This window comes from Sceloporus undulatus, chromosome 2 (genome assembly GCF_019175285.1).
Source record: "Sceloporus undulatus isolate JIND9_A2432 ecotype Alabama chromosome 2, SceUnd_v1.1, whole genome shotgun sequence".
NCBI classification, from domain to species: Eukaryota; Metazoa; Chordata; class Lepidosauria; order Squamata; family Phrynosomatidae; genus Sceloporus; species Sceloporus undulatus.
Genome location: NC_056523.1, coordinates 318,718,439 through 318,733,470, shown reverse-complemented (window position 1 = coordinate 318,733,470; position 15,032 = coordinate 318,718,439). Strand labels below are relative to the sequence as shown.

General features: G+C 44.1%; 1 protein-coding gene and 1 long non-coding RNA gene across 3 annotated transcripts in view; one reads left to right on the top strand and one right to left on the bottom strand.

The window, feature by feature from the left end:
- The window catches only part of MEX3C (mex-3 RNA binding family member C), a 41,695-nt gene extending 38,687 nt beyond the window's left edge, over nt 1-3,008 (bottom strand). The window contains exon 1 of the mRNA XM_042451718.1: nt 2,580-3,008. Within this exon, the coding sequence (XP_042307652.1) occupies nt 2,580-2,871 (292 nt within the window). The 5' untranslated portion in view covers nt 2,872-3,008. The remainder of the gene's footprint in view (nt 1-2,579) is intronic.
- A 5,718-nt stretch (nt 3,009-8,726) lies between these two features.
- Nucleotides 8,727-15,032, top strand: part of LOC121922367 — a 19,709-nt gene continuing 13,403 nt past the window's right edge. For both annotated transcript variants that reach the window (XR_006102143.1, XR_006102142.1), the window contains exon 1: nt 8,727-10,004. This is a non-coding gene — a long non-coding RNA (uncharacterized LOC121922367). The remainder of the gene's footprint in view (nt 10,005-15,032) is intronic.

Genomic DNA, 15,032 nt, shown 5'->3' with positions numbered 1-15,032 from the left:
TCATCCACACACTCTACCCAGCCCCTGCTTTGCCTGGAGTTCCTTTCCCATCCCTTCCCTCATGGCAGCCATCTACACTTCTGCATCTGATCACTCCCTCTCTTCCACATGCCTGACAAATCCTTCCCAGTTGGTAGGCAGAGCAGCTCCCTTTGTGAAGCTGGGATTGATCAGAGTTAACACTTAGGTCCAAAACATACTCCAGAAATAATCCAGTTTGAGGCCACTTTAACTGCCTTGGCTCAGTGCTAGGAAATCCTGGGAACTGTAGTTTATTGTAGCCCCAGAGCTCTCTCTGACAGAGAAAGCTAAATGTTTCACTAAACCACAGTTCCTTTAAAGCAGTCTCAAACTGGACTATTTCTGGACCTTAGTTGGCCCACTGTTTCTTTTTACCCATAACCATACCCTTTCCATAACCCAATCACCTTTTGCTAAGAAACCCTAGCAATGCCAATTTAGGCCTAAATTCCTCCTATTATTTTATTTATTATTTATTGTATTTATTTGTATCCCACTTTCCCCTCAAGATTGGGCCCCGAAAGCGGCTTCCATGTCTAACAGTACAATGCAATGAAAAACTTACAAAAGTGACAATTAAAATGGAATTAATCCTAATCCTGATGCAACTTCCTAAACAAATTCAAAGGGTGAATCTGCAATGTAGAAATAATGCAGTTTGACACCATGTGAACAGTCATAGCACCATCCTACAGAATCCTGGGATTTGTAGTTTTGGCAGAGAAGGACCTTGTAAATCTGCAAATCCCAGGATTCCATAGGATTAAACTACAGCACTTGAAGTAGTGTCAGACTGCATTCTTTAATTATTTAACGGGGCTCAGGCCTTCTTGTTATAGGCATGGAGTAAAATTTAGAGAAATAGGAGCAAAGAGCAGGCAAACTTTTGGCAAAATGAGGTACAATTCTGGTGCTAATGAAAAACACTGAAGACTTTCTGAAGTGAGGAGAAAAACTGAAGGATTATAGAGAAGGAGAAAAGAGACCAGGAAGGCTGCATCTGTTATGTGGCTTTTAGTTATTTGAGTACAGTACATGGGGGGGGGGAGTAAAAGGTCAGGGTAGATGTATGTATGGAGTTTAAGTTTTTGTTTGGTGTAATGTGTTTTATGTTATGTTAAATTCAATAAATATTATTTCTAAAAACCTGCATTATTTCTCGAGTGTCGCTACACTTCCAGTCTCTCCTAATACTGCAAAGCCTTCCTTTACTCTGTTTGCAGAGACAGAACAGCTGTGCTCCTTTTCTGTGGCTGCCTCTGCATCCCTTCCAGAAAATCCAGAACCCATTTTTCAAACAATCATCAAAGTCCAGAGAACCAAACTGCTTTGAAATCAAATCTCATTGTGTTTGCTGGATCCCCAAGTGCCCACTAAAGAGCAATCCTTGGTCTAATCTGAGCCACACTTTGACACTGCTTTAACTCCATGGCTCCATGCTATGGAATCCTGGGATCTGCAGTTTTGTGAGGTATTTAGCTGTCTCTGTCACAGAGCTCTGCTGTCACCACAAAGTACAAATCCCCTTACTGTCAAACTGCATTAATTAATTAATCCAGAAATTCTGGCTTGGTCCGAGTGTTGGACTATGACTTTGGGAGACCAGGTTTTGAATCTTGTTCATGGAAACTTAGCTGTGAATACATCTTGTCAAGAACCTCGCCTTGAGCAAGTCACACTCTCTCAGCCTCAGACGATGACCATGGCAAATCGCCTATGAAGAAACTTCCCAAGGAAATCACATGACAGGCTCGCCTTCGGGTTGCCACAACTCAGAAATGACTCAAAGGCAAACAACAACAACACATCTTCTCTCAGGGGTTTTGGCAGCCAGACGGTGAAATCCAACTCACTTGGTTTGTTGTTGTTGTGTGCTTTCAAGTTCTTTCTGAATTATGATTGCCTGGGCAAATATGTGGCACAGTTGTTTGAGTGCTGGATTGTGACTCTGAAGACAAGGTTGGATTCCCTGCTCAGCCATGAAATCCACTGGGTAACCATAAACAAGTCACACTCTCTCAGCCTCAGGGGAAGGCAATGGCAACCCTCTTCCAAAGTTGGAAATGACTTGAAGGCACTTAACAACAACAGAAACTGTGTATTCAGAGGATGTAACACACTTGGCAAGATGTATTTGAGTTTTGGTTTTGACCCAGCCACCCTCAGAAGCTGCAAGAGCATGATTGGCCCAAAGGCCACACTAAAGACACCCAGCTCAGGTGAACCTATCACCGTCTGTGTGTCTTGGCAAGCTGTGCTTAGAGGAGGGGGTTCTCTGAGGCTGAGAGAGTGTCACTTGCCCAAAGGCAAACCTGTCCTGGGTGTTTTTTTCCTGGCAAGATGTATTCATAGGCGATCCATGTTCTTGTGTGTGTGGCTATCCTGAGTCTGAGAGTGTGACTTGCCCAAAGGTGAACCTGTCTGGAGTGGATGGCTGGGTCCTTGGCAAGACCCTGAGGCCGAGAGAGAGTGAGCCTGTCTTGAGGGAGGGAGGTCTCTTCTTGGCCTGAGGCTGAGAGAGCGTGACCCGCCCAGGGCCCGCTGGAGCCTCTACTCACCCTGCCTGCCCACGATCTCGGCCACATGCTCCGAGCTGGGCACCGGCACGCACTCGGTGGTGTTGACGCTCTTCCTCCGCTGCTGCTGCTGTTGCTGGAGGAGCAGCGCCGCCTGGTCCCCGCTCAGCGCCGGAGAAGGAGCCGAGGAGGAGGAGGAGGCCGCCCCGCCGCCAGCCCCTGCTCCTCCTGCTGCTGGAGCCCCGTAGGCCTGGGAGAGCATCGCCGCCATCACCCCGGGGGGCACCGCCTCCTCCGGGAAGAGCCCTCCTCCTCCGCTGCTTAGGCCCACCATCGCCTCCGGAGGGACCTCGAAGGCCTGGGGAAGCGGCGGGGGAGGCGGCGGCAGAAGCAAAGCCGGCGAAGGAGGCAGCAGGAGAAGCGAGGAGGCCCCGTCGTCGTCGTCGCCGCCGTCCAATAGCTCCCTTCCGACATCTCCGTTGTTGTTGTTCTCCTCCTCCTCCTCCTCGGCCTGCCTCCCTTCCTGCCCTCCTCCTCCTTCCTCCTCCTCCTCCTCCTGGCTCTCCTCCTCGTGGAGGCCCAGCCCGGCCAAGCGCTCCCTCAGCAAGAAAGCGTCCGACGAGGAGGGCGACGAAAGGGGGCGGTGGTGGCGGTGGTGATGGTAATGGAGGACCAGGCCCGGCGGAGGCCGCGATGGAAGGGGGGGGCGGCGGCGGCGGCGGAGGCGGCAAGAGCACCACCAGCTCGGCCTCCTCCTCTTCCTCCTCCTCCGCAGCCAGGGCCTGTGTTCGCTGGGGCGGCGAGGGAGAGGCGCTTCCGCTTGGCATGGCCGGCCCAGGAGGAGTCAGGCCCCGAGGAGAAGAAGGAGAGGAGGAGGAGGAGGAGGAGGCGGCGCTGCGGATCCTAGGCCCCGGGCGACATCTTGGCTCCCCCGCCTCCTCCTCCTGCTCCTCGGGGGCCTGAGGCGAGGAGGCGGCGGCGGCGGCGGCGGCGTCTGGGGCCTGTGGGGCCTCGGCCTCCTCCTCCTCCTCCTCAGCGTTGCCTTTGTTCCATGGCGGGGAAGAAGGAGGCTGCGTCCCCTCGCCGCCGGCTCCAGGCAGCTCCTCCAGCCCCGCCCCAGGCCGCTCCTCCAGCCGGGCGATTGGGTCGCGAGGGAAGCCGAGCACCGGGGGGAGGCACCCGGGAGGGGGAGCGGCGGCGGAGGGCAGGGAGGAAGGCGGCGGCGGCGGTGTTGTCGCGAGGCCTCCTCCTCCTCCTGCTGCTGCTGCTGAGGGAGATAATGGCGGCTCCTCCTCCTCCTCCTTTGTGTCCTCCTCCTCCTCCTCAGGCGGCGGCATCCACGCTCATAGCCGGCTCTGCTTTCCTCCTCCTGGCGGCCGGCCCCAATCTCCGACTCTCCGTTGGGGGAAGGATTGTTGGGTCGGCCGGGAGGGGATTGTGACGGGACGCTGAGGGGGGAAGGTAGAAAGATAGGCACAGGAGAGGTGTGTGTGTGTGTGTATACACACAGACACACACACCACACACACATATATACATATACATAAACACGCATAAATATATACACGCACATATAAACATATACACTGAGGAGGCCCAAGCAAGGCCCTTGCTGGGTTGCTTTTCCTTTTCTGAGGCGCAGGAATGTATGAAGTTTAGGCCCTAATAATAATAATGATGATGATGATAGAGGAGGAGAAAGCTAACTTAGGTCCAAAACACACTTGCAGACATAATCCAGTTTCATAGCGCTTTAACTGCCCTGGCTCAGTCCCAGGGAACTCAGGGAGTTGTCATTTTGTGAGACATGGAAGCCTTCTCTGCCAGAGAGAGCCCTAGTGCCTCACAAAACTACAACTCCCCGAGTTCCCTAAGGCTGAACAGGACACTTAAAGCGGTCTCAAACTGGATTATTTCCGCCGTGTGTTTTGGACCTCAGCTTCCTCCTCTATTATTATTATTATTATTATTATTATTATTATTACTATTATTTGGGTTAAACTTCATACATTCCCTCAACTCAAAAAAGAAGGAAGAAGCAAGGGCCTTCCTTGGGCCTCCTCAGTGTGTTTCTCTCTTTGTGTATGCATAAGTGTGTGTGTGTGTGTGTTCCCAGAAAGGGCTACCTCACTACTGCAGAAACAATCCAGTTTGAGGCCACTTTAACTGCTTTGGCTCAGTGCTAGGGAATCCTGGGAGTTGTAGTTTATTGTGGCACCAGAAGTCTCTCTGACAGAAGGCTAAATGTCTCACAGAACTACAGTTCCCAGGATTCCCCAGCACTGAGCTAGGGCAGTTAAAGCGGTCTCAAACCGGATTATTTTTGCTGTGTGTTTTGGACCCCAGTTAGGTTTCTTCTCCTCTCTCGGGTCCAAAACACACTGCAGAAATAATCCAGTCTGAGACTGCTTTAACTGTCCTGGCTAGGGAATTCTGGGAATTGTAGTTTTTTTTTTAGACATTTAGCCTTCTCTGTCAGTGTTCTGGTGACACAACAAACTACAGTTCCCAGAATTCTCTAACACTCAGCCAGGGCAATTAAATCAGTCTCAAATCAGATTGTTTCTGCAATGTGTTTGGGACTACTGTGGGAGTAATGGGGTTTGGCACTGCTCTTAACAGCCCTGGCTTCCTCAGGGGCTGCATCCACATTGCAGAAATAACCCAGTTTGACAACACTTTAATTGGCATGACTCGGTGCTGTGGAATTTTGGGATTTGTAGTTTTGCAAGGCATCCAGCACTGGCACTTTTAATGGCCCTGTTTCCTTTGGAGAGAATTCTCCCCACTCCCCCGGGATTTGTAGTTTTGTGAGGCCTCAGCACTCTTATTCAGAGACAGGGCAGAGAGCTTGTGAAACTAAAAATCCCAAGATCTCATAGGACCAGGGTGACCAGATGTCCTAACTGCAAAAGAGGACAAGGCACTGCCAACAAGTGTAGGAGCTAAAAGCACTCATATAAATATGCATTCATGCTTCTTAGTCACACTCAAAATGGAGCTCATTTTGAAATTCCTCCAGGACAAGGCTGAAATGGAGGACATGTCCTGGAAAAGGAGGATGTCTGGTCACCAGGCATCCTTCCTAGTGAGAAAGCCCAGTGACAGGGCAACAGGGAAGGATGCTTTGCCAGAGAAGGCTAGAGACCTTATGAAACTACAAATCCCAGGATCCCATAGGACGAAACCACAGCACTCAGTGCCAAACGGCATTATTTCCACAGTGTGGATGCACCTTGTGTTTTTAGCATTGTGACTTTGTAATGTTTGTACTTTATTATTTTAAAAAAATTATTGTGAGGAAACACAAAATATTCTTAAACCATCCACACAGCATCTCTAACGTTACACTGTTGTTGTTGTTGTTGTTGTGTGCCTTCAAGTCATTTTTGACTTATGGCGACCCTAAGGCAAATCTCTCATGGGGTTTTCTTGGCAGGTTTCTTCAGTGGGGGTTTGCCATTGCCATCCTCTGAGGCTGAGAGAGCATGACTTGTCCAAAGGTCACACTAAGACAAAGGTGAACTTATCACAGGATTTGCTTGGCAAGATGTGTTCAGAAGGGGGATGATTTGCCACATCCATCCTCTGAGGCTGAGAGAGTGTGACTTGCCCACACATCCCACTAAAAACACCCACTGAAGGTGAAACCTGTCACAGGGTATCTTCAGAGTAGATTTGCCATTGCCTTCCTCTGAGGCTATGAGAGTGTGACTCACCCAAGGCCACCACCTGGGTTTCTGTGGCAGAGCCAGGATTTGAACCCTGGTCTCCAGAGTCCTAGTCCAGCACTCAGACCACTGCACCATGCTAACTCATTGACACTGTACATAAAACCAAATGCAAAAAAACAGCAACGACACACACACTTTCACATTTACACTTGTACGCTTATTTGTACTTTGGGGGGAAAATCTTGTGAGCCATCTTCAGTCCTAGTTCTGGGAGAAAGGCAAGACAGAAACAAAAATAAGCAAACACTGGATCATCATGGTTTGTGTCTCTTGCTCTGCTCACCCACCACTAGTTGAATTTGTAGTTTCGTGAGGCACCATCACTCTGGCAAAGAAGTGTCCAAAACACACAGCAGAAATAAACCAGGTTCAGACCGCTTTAACTGTCCTGGCTGAGTGCTAGGAAATCCTGGGGACTGTAGTTTATTGTGGCACCAGAGCTATCTCTGACAGAGAAGGCTAAGTGGCTCACAAAACTACAGTTCCTAGAATTCCCTAGCATTGAGCCAGGGCAGTTAAAGTGGTCACAAACTGGATTATCTCTGCAGTGGAGCTTGAGAGACCGTGTAAAACTACAAATCCCAGGATTCTGTAGGATGGAGCTATGGCAGTTAAAGTGGTGTGGAACTGCATGATTCCTATAAAGTAGAGGGAAACCCCCTGGGGACATGTTGAAAAAAGCTTAAGTGAGAGAAACGAAAAATTTATGTGCTTGGAAGGGAGGACAAAAGAGCAGAGAGAAACAAGGAAAGAAAGATAAAAGCATCCTAAGAGGAAAAGGTTAAGGGGGGGAAACACTCTCCAGGGGTTATTATTACAGTATTATTATTTCGGGAGAGAGCGGCTGAGCCCTGGCACTTGTTTTTCCAGAAGTGGAGCTAAGGGCTCAGGCGTGGAAAAGTACAATAATAACACATTGGGAAGTGCTTCTACCATGTGTAGTTGCTGTTGTAGTTTTGCACTTTCAAATAATTTCCGACTGATTGCAACCCTATCACTGGGTTTTCTTGGCAAGTTTCTTTAGAGGGGGTCATATGCCATGGCCATCCTCTGAGGCTGAGAGAGTGTGACTTGCCCAAGGCCACCCAGTGGCCAAGCTGGGATTTGAACCCTGGTCTCCAGAGTCGTAGTCCAACACTCAAACCACTACTCTTCTAAGCATGTACGAAACACATTCTGTTTTGTGATGTTGAAGGCTTTCATGACCGGCATTCGTAGTTTTTTGTGGGTTTTGGGGGCTGTGTGGCCATGCTCTAGATGAGTTTATTCCTGACGTTTCGCCGGCATTCAGAGAATGCTGAAGATGCCAGCCTCAGATGCTGGCGAAACGTCAGGAATAAACTCTTCTAGAATATGGTCACATAGCCCTCAAAACCCACAAAAAACTACAGGCATTCTGTTTTCATCCCCCAAACTCTTCCATTGCAGGCTGACAAACCCATTTGGGATGAAGCATTTCCAGTTAAGGCTGGCCTTTGTTCAGAAAACCTCGGGCTCCAATGCCTTTTAAAACAAATGGCTTTATTTATTTATTTGGGCGTCATTGGCATCATATTTTGACAAGCAGAAGGAACTGCCAGAGCTGTTTGGAATAAGGATGTGTGTGCAGAGAGACAGACACTTTATTCTGGCCTTCGACCAATAAATACAATCAGTAAAACAAACAGTACCTTTATAAAATTGATCTCTAACATCAAAGCATATTGGCTATCGTTTGAGGACACAATTTACACATTACGTAACAAAACTTTGCCACTTTTAGTAACATTTTGTTTTGATTATTCAGCAAATAAAAGTGTCCCGGAAATTTAGATAAGACAGGGGTAACTGGTAACGAATATCCCTGCAAAACTGATAGTACAATAAGGACATGTGCTATAGTTTCGAATGCACCCTGTACCACAGGGGCAATATTGTATTTCATAAGGAATGTCCCCATATTTCCTTTCCAAAACCGCTGTTGGGAGAGAGAGCATTGAACCAGGCTAAATAAAGCTCTCCTAAATGTGGGGACTGTAATGTCATATAGATATGTTGCTGATTTAGAAACCAGGATTTGATTGTTTACAAATATATGATTAGAAAAAGCAGCTGTTTCTGTCTGGTCTTCTATATCTACAATCCTTTATCTTAATAGTGATTTGGCTTGTCCTAATCCTAATGCTAAAATGGTATTACAGTACTAGTAAAGCCACATTGATGCAATTTCTTTGGAATCTCTATTTCCCAAGAGGATTTGAAATTATCTACTAGCACTAGGTGAATCAACCCACCAAAGTTATGGTCTAGTTTTAACCAATAACTATAGAAATAATAATAATAATAATAATAATAATAATAATAATAATAATTTTATTTTCTTATAATCCGCCTTTGTCCCAGTATAGGGACTCAAGGCAGCAAACAACAACTTAAAAACTATACAATTTAAAAACAGTACAACATTATAATACATAAATATAAAATTTGAAAAACAGTTTTAAAAGCTAAAACAATTTAAAATGTAACATGTTAAAATACAAACCTTAAACTTGCATGTCATTTCAAACCCAGCCCTTACAGCCTGAAAAGGCCTGACAGCACAAGAGTGTCTTTATCTGCTGCCGAAAAGATAGTAGGGATGGAGCCATCCTGTCCTCTTTAGGGAGGGAGTTCCAAAGCTTGGGAGCAGCCACTGAGCAGTAAATAATAAGTAAATAAGTAAAAATATTTTACCAGTGATTAGATTAGATTCAAGTTTACTAAATCCTGCTTCCCTTCGGAGTACTGCATTTGGAACACATCAGGTAATCTGGAAGATGCTTCTTAGTGTGTGCATATTCATGTCACTTGGTGCAAATTAGCAATGAAACCTACAAAAGGTATTGGCCTACAATAATTTCATATAGAGCCAGTGTGGTGTAGTGGTTTGACTACTGATGGCTCTGGAGACCAGAGTTTGACTCTCCATGTGGCCATGAAATCCACTGGGTGACCTTGGGCAAGTCACACAACCTCAGAGGAAGGCAATGGCAAACCTCTGAACAAATCTCGCCAAGAAAATCCCATGTTAGGTTTGCCTTAGAGTCACCATAAGTTGGAAATGAACAACAATTTCTTATCAGTCTTGTCTGGCACACTATGTACTGGAACGCCATTTGTATTCAAACAGCAGTGAGTATTATTTGGGTCCTTTTCTGAATCACATGAGACATTGATCTGTGACAATCTCGCATTATTTTTGCGTGGTTCTAACCTTTGTGTGAAAGCCAGCGTAGTGTGGTTTGAGCATTGGACTAGGACTCTGGGAGACAAGGGTTTGAATCCCTGCTTGGCCATGGAAACCCCACTGGGTGACCCTGGGCAAGTCACACTCAGCCTCAGAGGAAGGCAAAAGGCTGTGATAGGTTTGCTTTGGGGTTACCATAAGTCGGAAATGGCTTGAAGGCACACAACAACAATTGTACATTCCAGAGGGACATCCAAGGCAGCCATTTTAAGGGAAAAGGTGGAAAGAAGGAATATGTTTCATTTACTGGATGGCGCACTTTCATTTTGATGCAACATAATTGTAACATAATGTGACAAGGCAATGTTTTTATTTTAACTGTATTGTAATATTGTTGGTCTAAATAGCCTAAAGACACCAAATCTCTTCTGACTTGGAAGCTAAGCAGGGTCAGCTTAGAGACCACCCACTGAATACCAGGTGCCATGGGCTATATTTCAGAGGAAGGAACTGGCAAAACCATCTGTGAGTATTCCTTGTGTAAGAAAACCTTATGAAATTAATGGAGTTGCCATAGGTTGATAGGCAACTTCAAGACACATACAACCCATTGTAATATTTGTAATGTTTTATTATTTGTAAATGTTTGAAATAGTCAGTAGACGTATTCAACAAATTGATGGGATCAGATCTATTAACCTTGTCACAAAAAGATGGGGAAATCCTCTTCCAAACTTATAATACATCTTGTCTTAGTGGTCTGGATGGGCTTGCCATGTATGAGCATGGTTGGGATTATTTACCCTTCAGCTATACTCTGTGTTCTGCCAAGATTTGTTTTAAAATTTGTTTAAAAAGACAGTGGTATTTGTGGATACATGAAGGAAAGGATCTTAAAATGAATTCTTAGTTGAAAATATTTGTGTGTGTGCATGTAGGGGTAAAAAGTATTTGTATGATCTTGACTTTGAAGTAAAAAATACAATCCTTGAACCCTAAGGACAGTTTTTCAGTTTTAAAAAGTTGCAGCAAGATGATGATGATGATGATGATGATGATGATGATGACGACGATGACGATGATGATGATTTTGCTTTAAGCTCTCACAATGCAGCCTCTGTCTTCCTTGCATGCCAGTATGCATATGCAAGATCACAACTTTATGTTCTGCACTAAAGCACTGGTTTTCAGAATTTTGTCCTGGGGGAGATTTGAAGCTCCCCAAAAGCTTAATGTACAGTAATCTTGTAGATCAGTGTTTTTTAAACTCTGGCCTTGCAGGTTTTTGGACGTCAGTTCACAGAATCCAAGAATATTGGCCAAGATGATTGAGGTTTCTGGGAGCTGTAGTACAAAACACCCGGAAGGCCAGGGTTTGGGAATCACTGTTGTAGTTGATCAGTAATGGCAAGTGGCCATCCTTCAAGCTAAAAGTTTGCTTACCACTGTAAGTACGTAGTTCATATAGTTCATATCTACATCATATAGACAGGGATCATCTATAGGTAGTTTGTGCAAGACAACACTGAGGCTTCCCAAAGGGTCTGAGAGCTTTAGTTCCAAAAAGTAACTTTTCAAGCTCTGTCCAAGGGCTTTAAAAGCTCTTTTTTGGTACCTCATGTCTGTGATATTTTTAGATTCTTTGGTAAGAATGTCTGGTCAAAATAGTACAAAATCAAATTTGATGGCCTTTGTCTTGCTTTTTAATTATTTTTTTGTTGCTTGTTCAATATACTTAAGGCTGATGTGGTTTTTAATGGATTGTTGTTATTTCTTCTATGCTGCTCTAAGCACTGTTGAAAATACTGCACTTTGGAAAGTGAGTGATAAAAAATGAAAGAATAAAAATAAACTGGGCATGTGTCCTAGCATAAAATGGTAATCCCTGCAATGCATTGGGGAACCATGAGAGTTAATGGAGTTCTGTAAAGGAGGGGTTAAGACTAGTGGAAAAAGCACTGCTCTTGATTTAAAAAACAACAACACACACACACACATTAAAATTCCCATTCTGCACACAAGCATGAATCAAATAATTGTGGCTGAGGGCTTTGGTTAGGAGTGCAAATTAAAAGTTCAAAATATGTAGAAATTAGGTTTATTCACATGATGACATGGATGGAAGGCTACAGCTGCATCCACACTGCAGAAACAATCTGGTTTGACACCACTTTAACTGCTGTGGTTCAATGCTATAGAATTCTGGGAATTGTAGTTTGTTGCGGCACCAGAGCTCTCTGACAGAGAAGGCTAAATAGCTCACAAAACTACCATTGCCAGAGCCCTGGCAGTTAAAGTGGTGTCAAACCGGAGTATTTCTGTAGTGTGGATGCAGCCTACATTTGTTTTGAAAGATACACCATTCTCACCCGTTTGTCTCTGCTTCTCTGTTCCTATGAATGCTCTGCCACAGTGTAACTATTCTAGTTCATTCCTCAGTGTAGGAAGACGTTATGTACTGACCTTACTGATAGAGTTTAAGAAGCCATTTTGTAGTGCTCTGACCTCTGCTAAAATCCATAATGGACAAACGTGAGTCCTGCCAGGTTACTCTTTGGAAGGGTGGGGGGGGGGGTTATTACAGTTTTGCATTTAATTCCTCTGGACTATGACTCTGGAGACCAGGTTTTGAATCCCATCTTGGTCATATAAAACTGGGTAACTTTGGACAAGTCACACACTTTCAGAGAATTAAAATAGTAAAGCCCTCTGAACAAATCTTGCCAAGCTCTTTTGCAGCAACCAACTACAATTCCCAAAATTCCATAACATGGAGCCATGGCAGTTAAAATGCTGTCAAACTGGATTATTTCTACAGTGCAGATTAGGAAATGAATACCTTGCCATACCATCTGAACTGAGGACAGAAACCACCACATCTTGAAAGCTGGACACCCAACATCTGAATGCTCCAGATGAGAAGGACTGCCAATGGGACCAGAATAGACGGTACCAGAAACAATATGGTTGAAAAGTGTCCCTTGTTATTTTCAGTTTGGCCTGGAGGATAGTGTTGTAAAGGCAGATGTTACCTAAACACAAAACCCTTTTACAAATGCTTGCAACTTGATTCCACTGCATGTAAGGCAGACATTGCAAAACTCTGAATAATTTAGCAATTTACAAATCAACCCATATTGGCACAAGCCCATTTATTTAACTTGGAATTCAGGTTTGAGCTGCAGATCTGTTTTAATCATTGAGGATGGAAGGACTACACCTTCATTTGTGCAGAAGAGATGTTTATCCAGTTTAAATTTTAAAAAGCCCTTCCAGTGACATGCTTTGCTCAGTCTCCCTTGTTTACTTGTTCCTCTGCCTGGTTGTTCCTTCAGCTGCTGCTTGTACTAGAATTATGGAAGGGAATTTTCTGGTTCATAGAAGGCTGGCTCTTATTTCATCCTTTCCACGTTGACAGATGTTTTATAGGGGAATCCCAATATGGTGTTAACAGAGTCTTGAGAAAAAGCTATCTGCAACGATCTATTTTAATCAGGCCTTTTTTTATTTTTCCCTTGGAAAAGAATACTCAGACTTAAAGTCATATAAACCGGTTATGATGACACACTTATTGCCATGGCTATGAACCCATATTTCCCACATGCCTGAGGCTCTGAAAATAATCCTTTGAGTCAGCCTGGCTGACACCCACAAATCACTTTTAAAGGCTTCAGCCACATTGATACCAATGGGACATATAAGCTTATTCCTGCGCTAGTAAACTATGGTCTCTGGACAGCATGAAACAATTGCTATTCCAGCACTTGTGAAGTGGGATGTTATGGTGTTCTTGTAGGAAAGTACAGCAAATCAAACATTAAGGATTGGCTTGCAAATCTGAGAATGCAGCTGTTCTTCAGTCTAAATTGTTTGTCAGTTATACAGGAGTGAGATTATTACATAAAGTAATAAAATTAAGCCGAACGGCTGGGATGTTGCCAGGAAATTGAGAATGAGAAATATGTTGTGTCTGCATGCCTGGTTAATAGGGTTATAATATTTTGCTAATTTTCTTCTCAAAGGAATTAAAGAGTAATAGTTTTTTGTGGGTTTTTGGGCTATGTGGCCATGTTCTAGAAGAGTTTATTCCTGACGTTTCACCAGCATGACCCTGGGTAGGGAGGAGTGATTCCCATGTTAATCTGTGTATTGTTCTGTTGTTGATGGCAGGGCCTCAGGGTGGGAGGATATGCTGGCGAAACGTCAGGAATAAACTCTTCCAGAACATGGCCACATAGCCCGAAAAATCCACAAAATGCTATGGATGCTGGCTATGAAAGCCTTTGACTTCACAATTAAAGAATAACTTTATAAATTCTCACTGTGATAAAGTATTTGAAAACTGTGAAGCTTTTAATGACTATTAAGAAGTCATCAAAACTTCTTTAGGACACTTCTGCACAAAATTTGTAGATAGGGTTATTTTTGTATATAATAAGTCCTGGACTGTGAAGATTCTCATAACTCTAGGATTCTTCTAGTCAGAGTTTCTCAATATTCAAGAAACACCGTCGTTTACTATTTCTTTGACTATTTTTAACATTCTTCCCATCCCTAGAATATAGCCCAGTTCTCCCATGTTGATGTACAGTGTCTCCTTTACACAATTTATGAAATGTGTAAAGAGGATGTATGAATGGTAAAAAGCTCCACTTAATTGCCTTGCAGTCAGCAATCTGCAGCAATTCTCTTTGCCTTATCCTCACATTCACCCTTGTCTGGCTTTCTGCCTTCTTCTTCTCTTTCCCCCAAACGTAGTTGGGATTTTCCTGGGATTTTAAATTATTTGTGTTGTCAAAAATAAAAACAACATATTTTAGACAGAGATGTATCATGAAAGGTGTACTTGCAACCCACTTTTAGGTGAATTTTTCTTTTTGGAGGGACAGCAGAATCTGCATCGTAGTTTATTTTAACTGTTATTGTTCAGCTCACAACTACAGTACGGTACTTGATATCTCAGGATATGTGCAGGAATTGTCTGACAAGAGCCTAAGAAGGGCACACAAGGAAAAGGAGAGCACTTGACCCAAGGGCAAAGCAATAACTAGTCATCAAAAACAAAATAGCAAACTGTCAAAACAAAACTCAGCCCATTTTTTGCTTTCTCCATAGCTGCTTTTAGTATCCCTTCTGCTTCTTCTGTTAGTGAGCTCTGGTTAGAAGTGTTGATGAATTTGGGATCCCAAAAGGCTACTGAGAAAAAATGACATCTCACTATACTTGGGGAAACATCAACACTGCCAGATACGCATCTTGTGGATTCACCAGAATATAAATACAGTTGGCCCTCCTTATCCATGGATTTTTTATACACAGATTCAAGCATCCACGGCTTGAAAATATTTTTTAAAAAAGTATAAATTTCAAGTATCAAACCTTGATTTTCCCATTTTATCTAAGGGACACCATTTTGCTATGCCATTGTATTTAATGAGACTTGAACATACACGGATTTTGTTATTCACGAGGGTCCCTGGAACCAAATCCCAGCGGATAACAAGGGTCTACTGTATTGCTACACTGTACTATTAGGTAATATTACCTTATGTT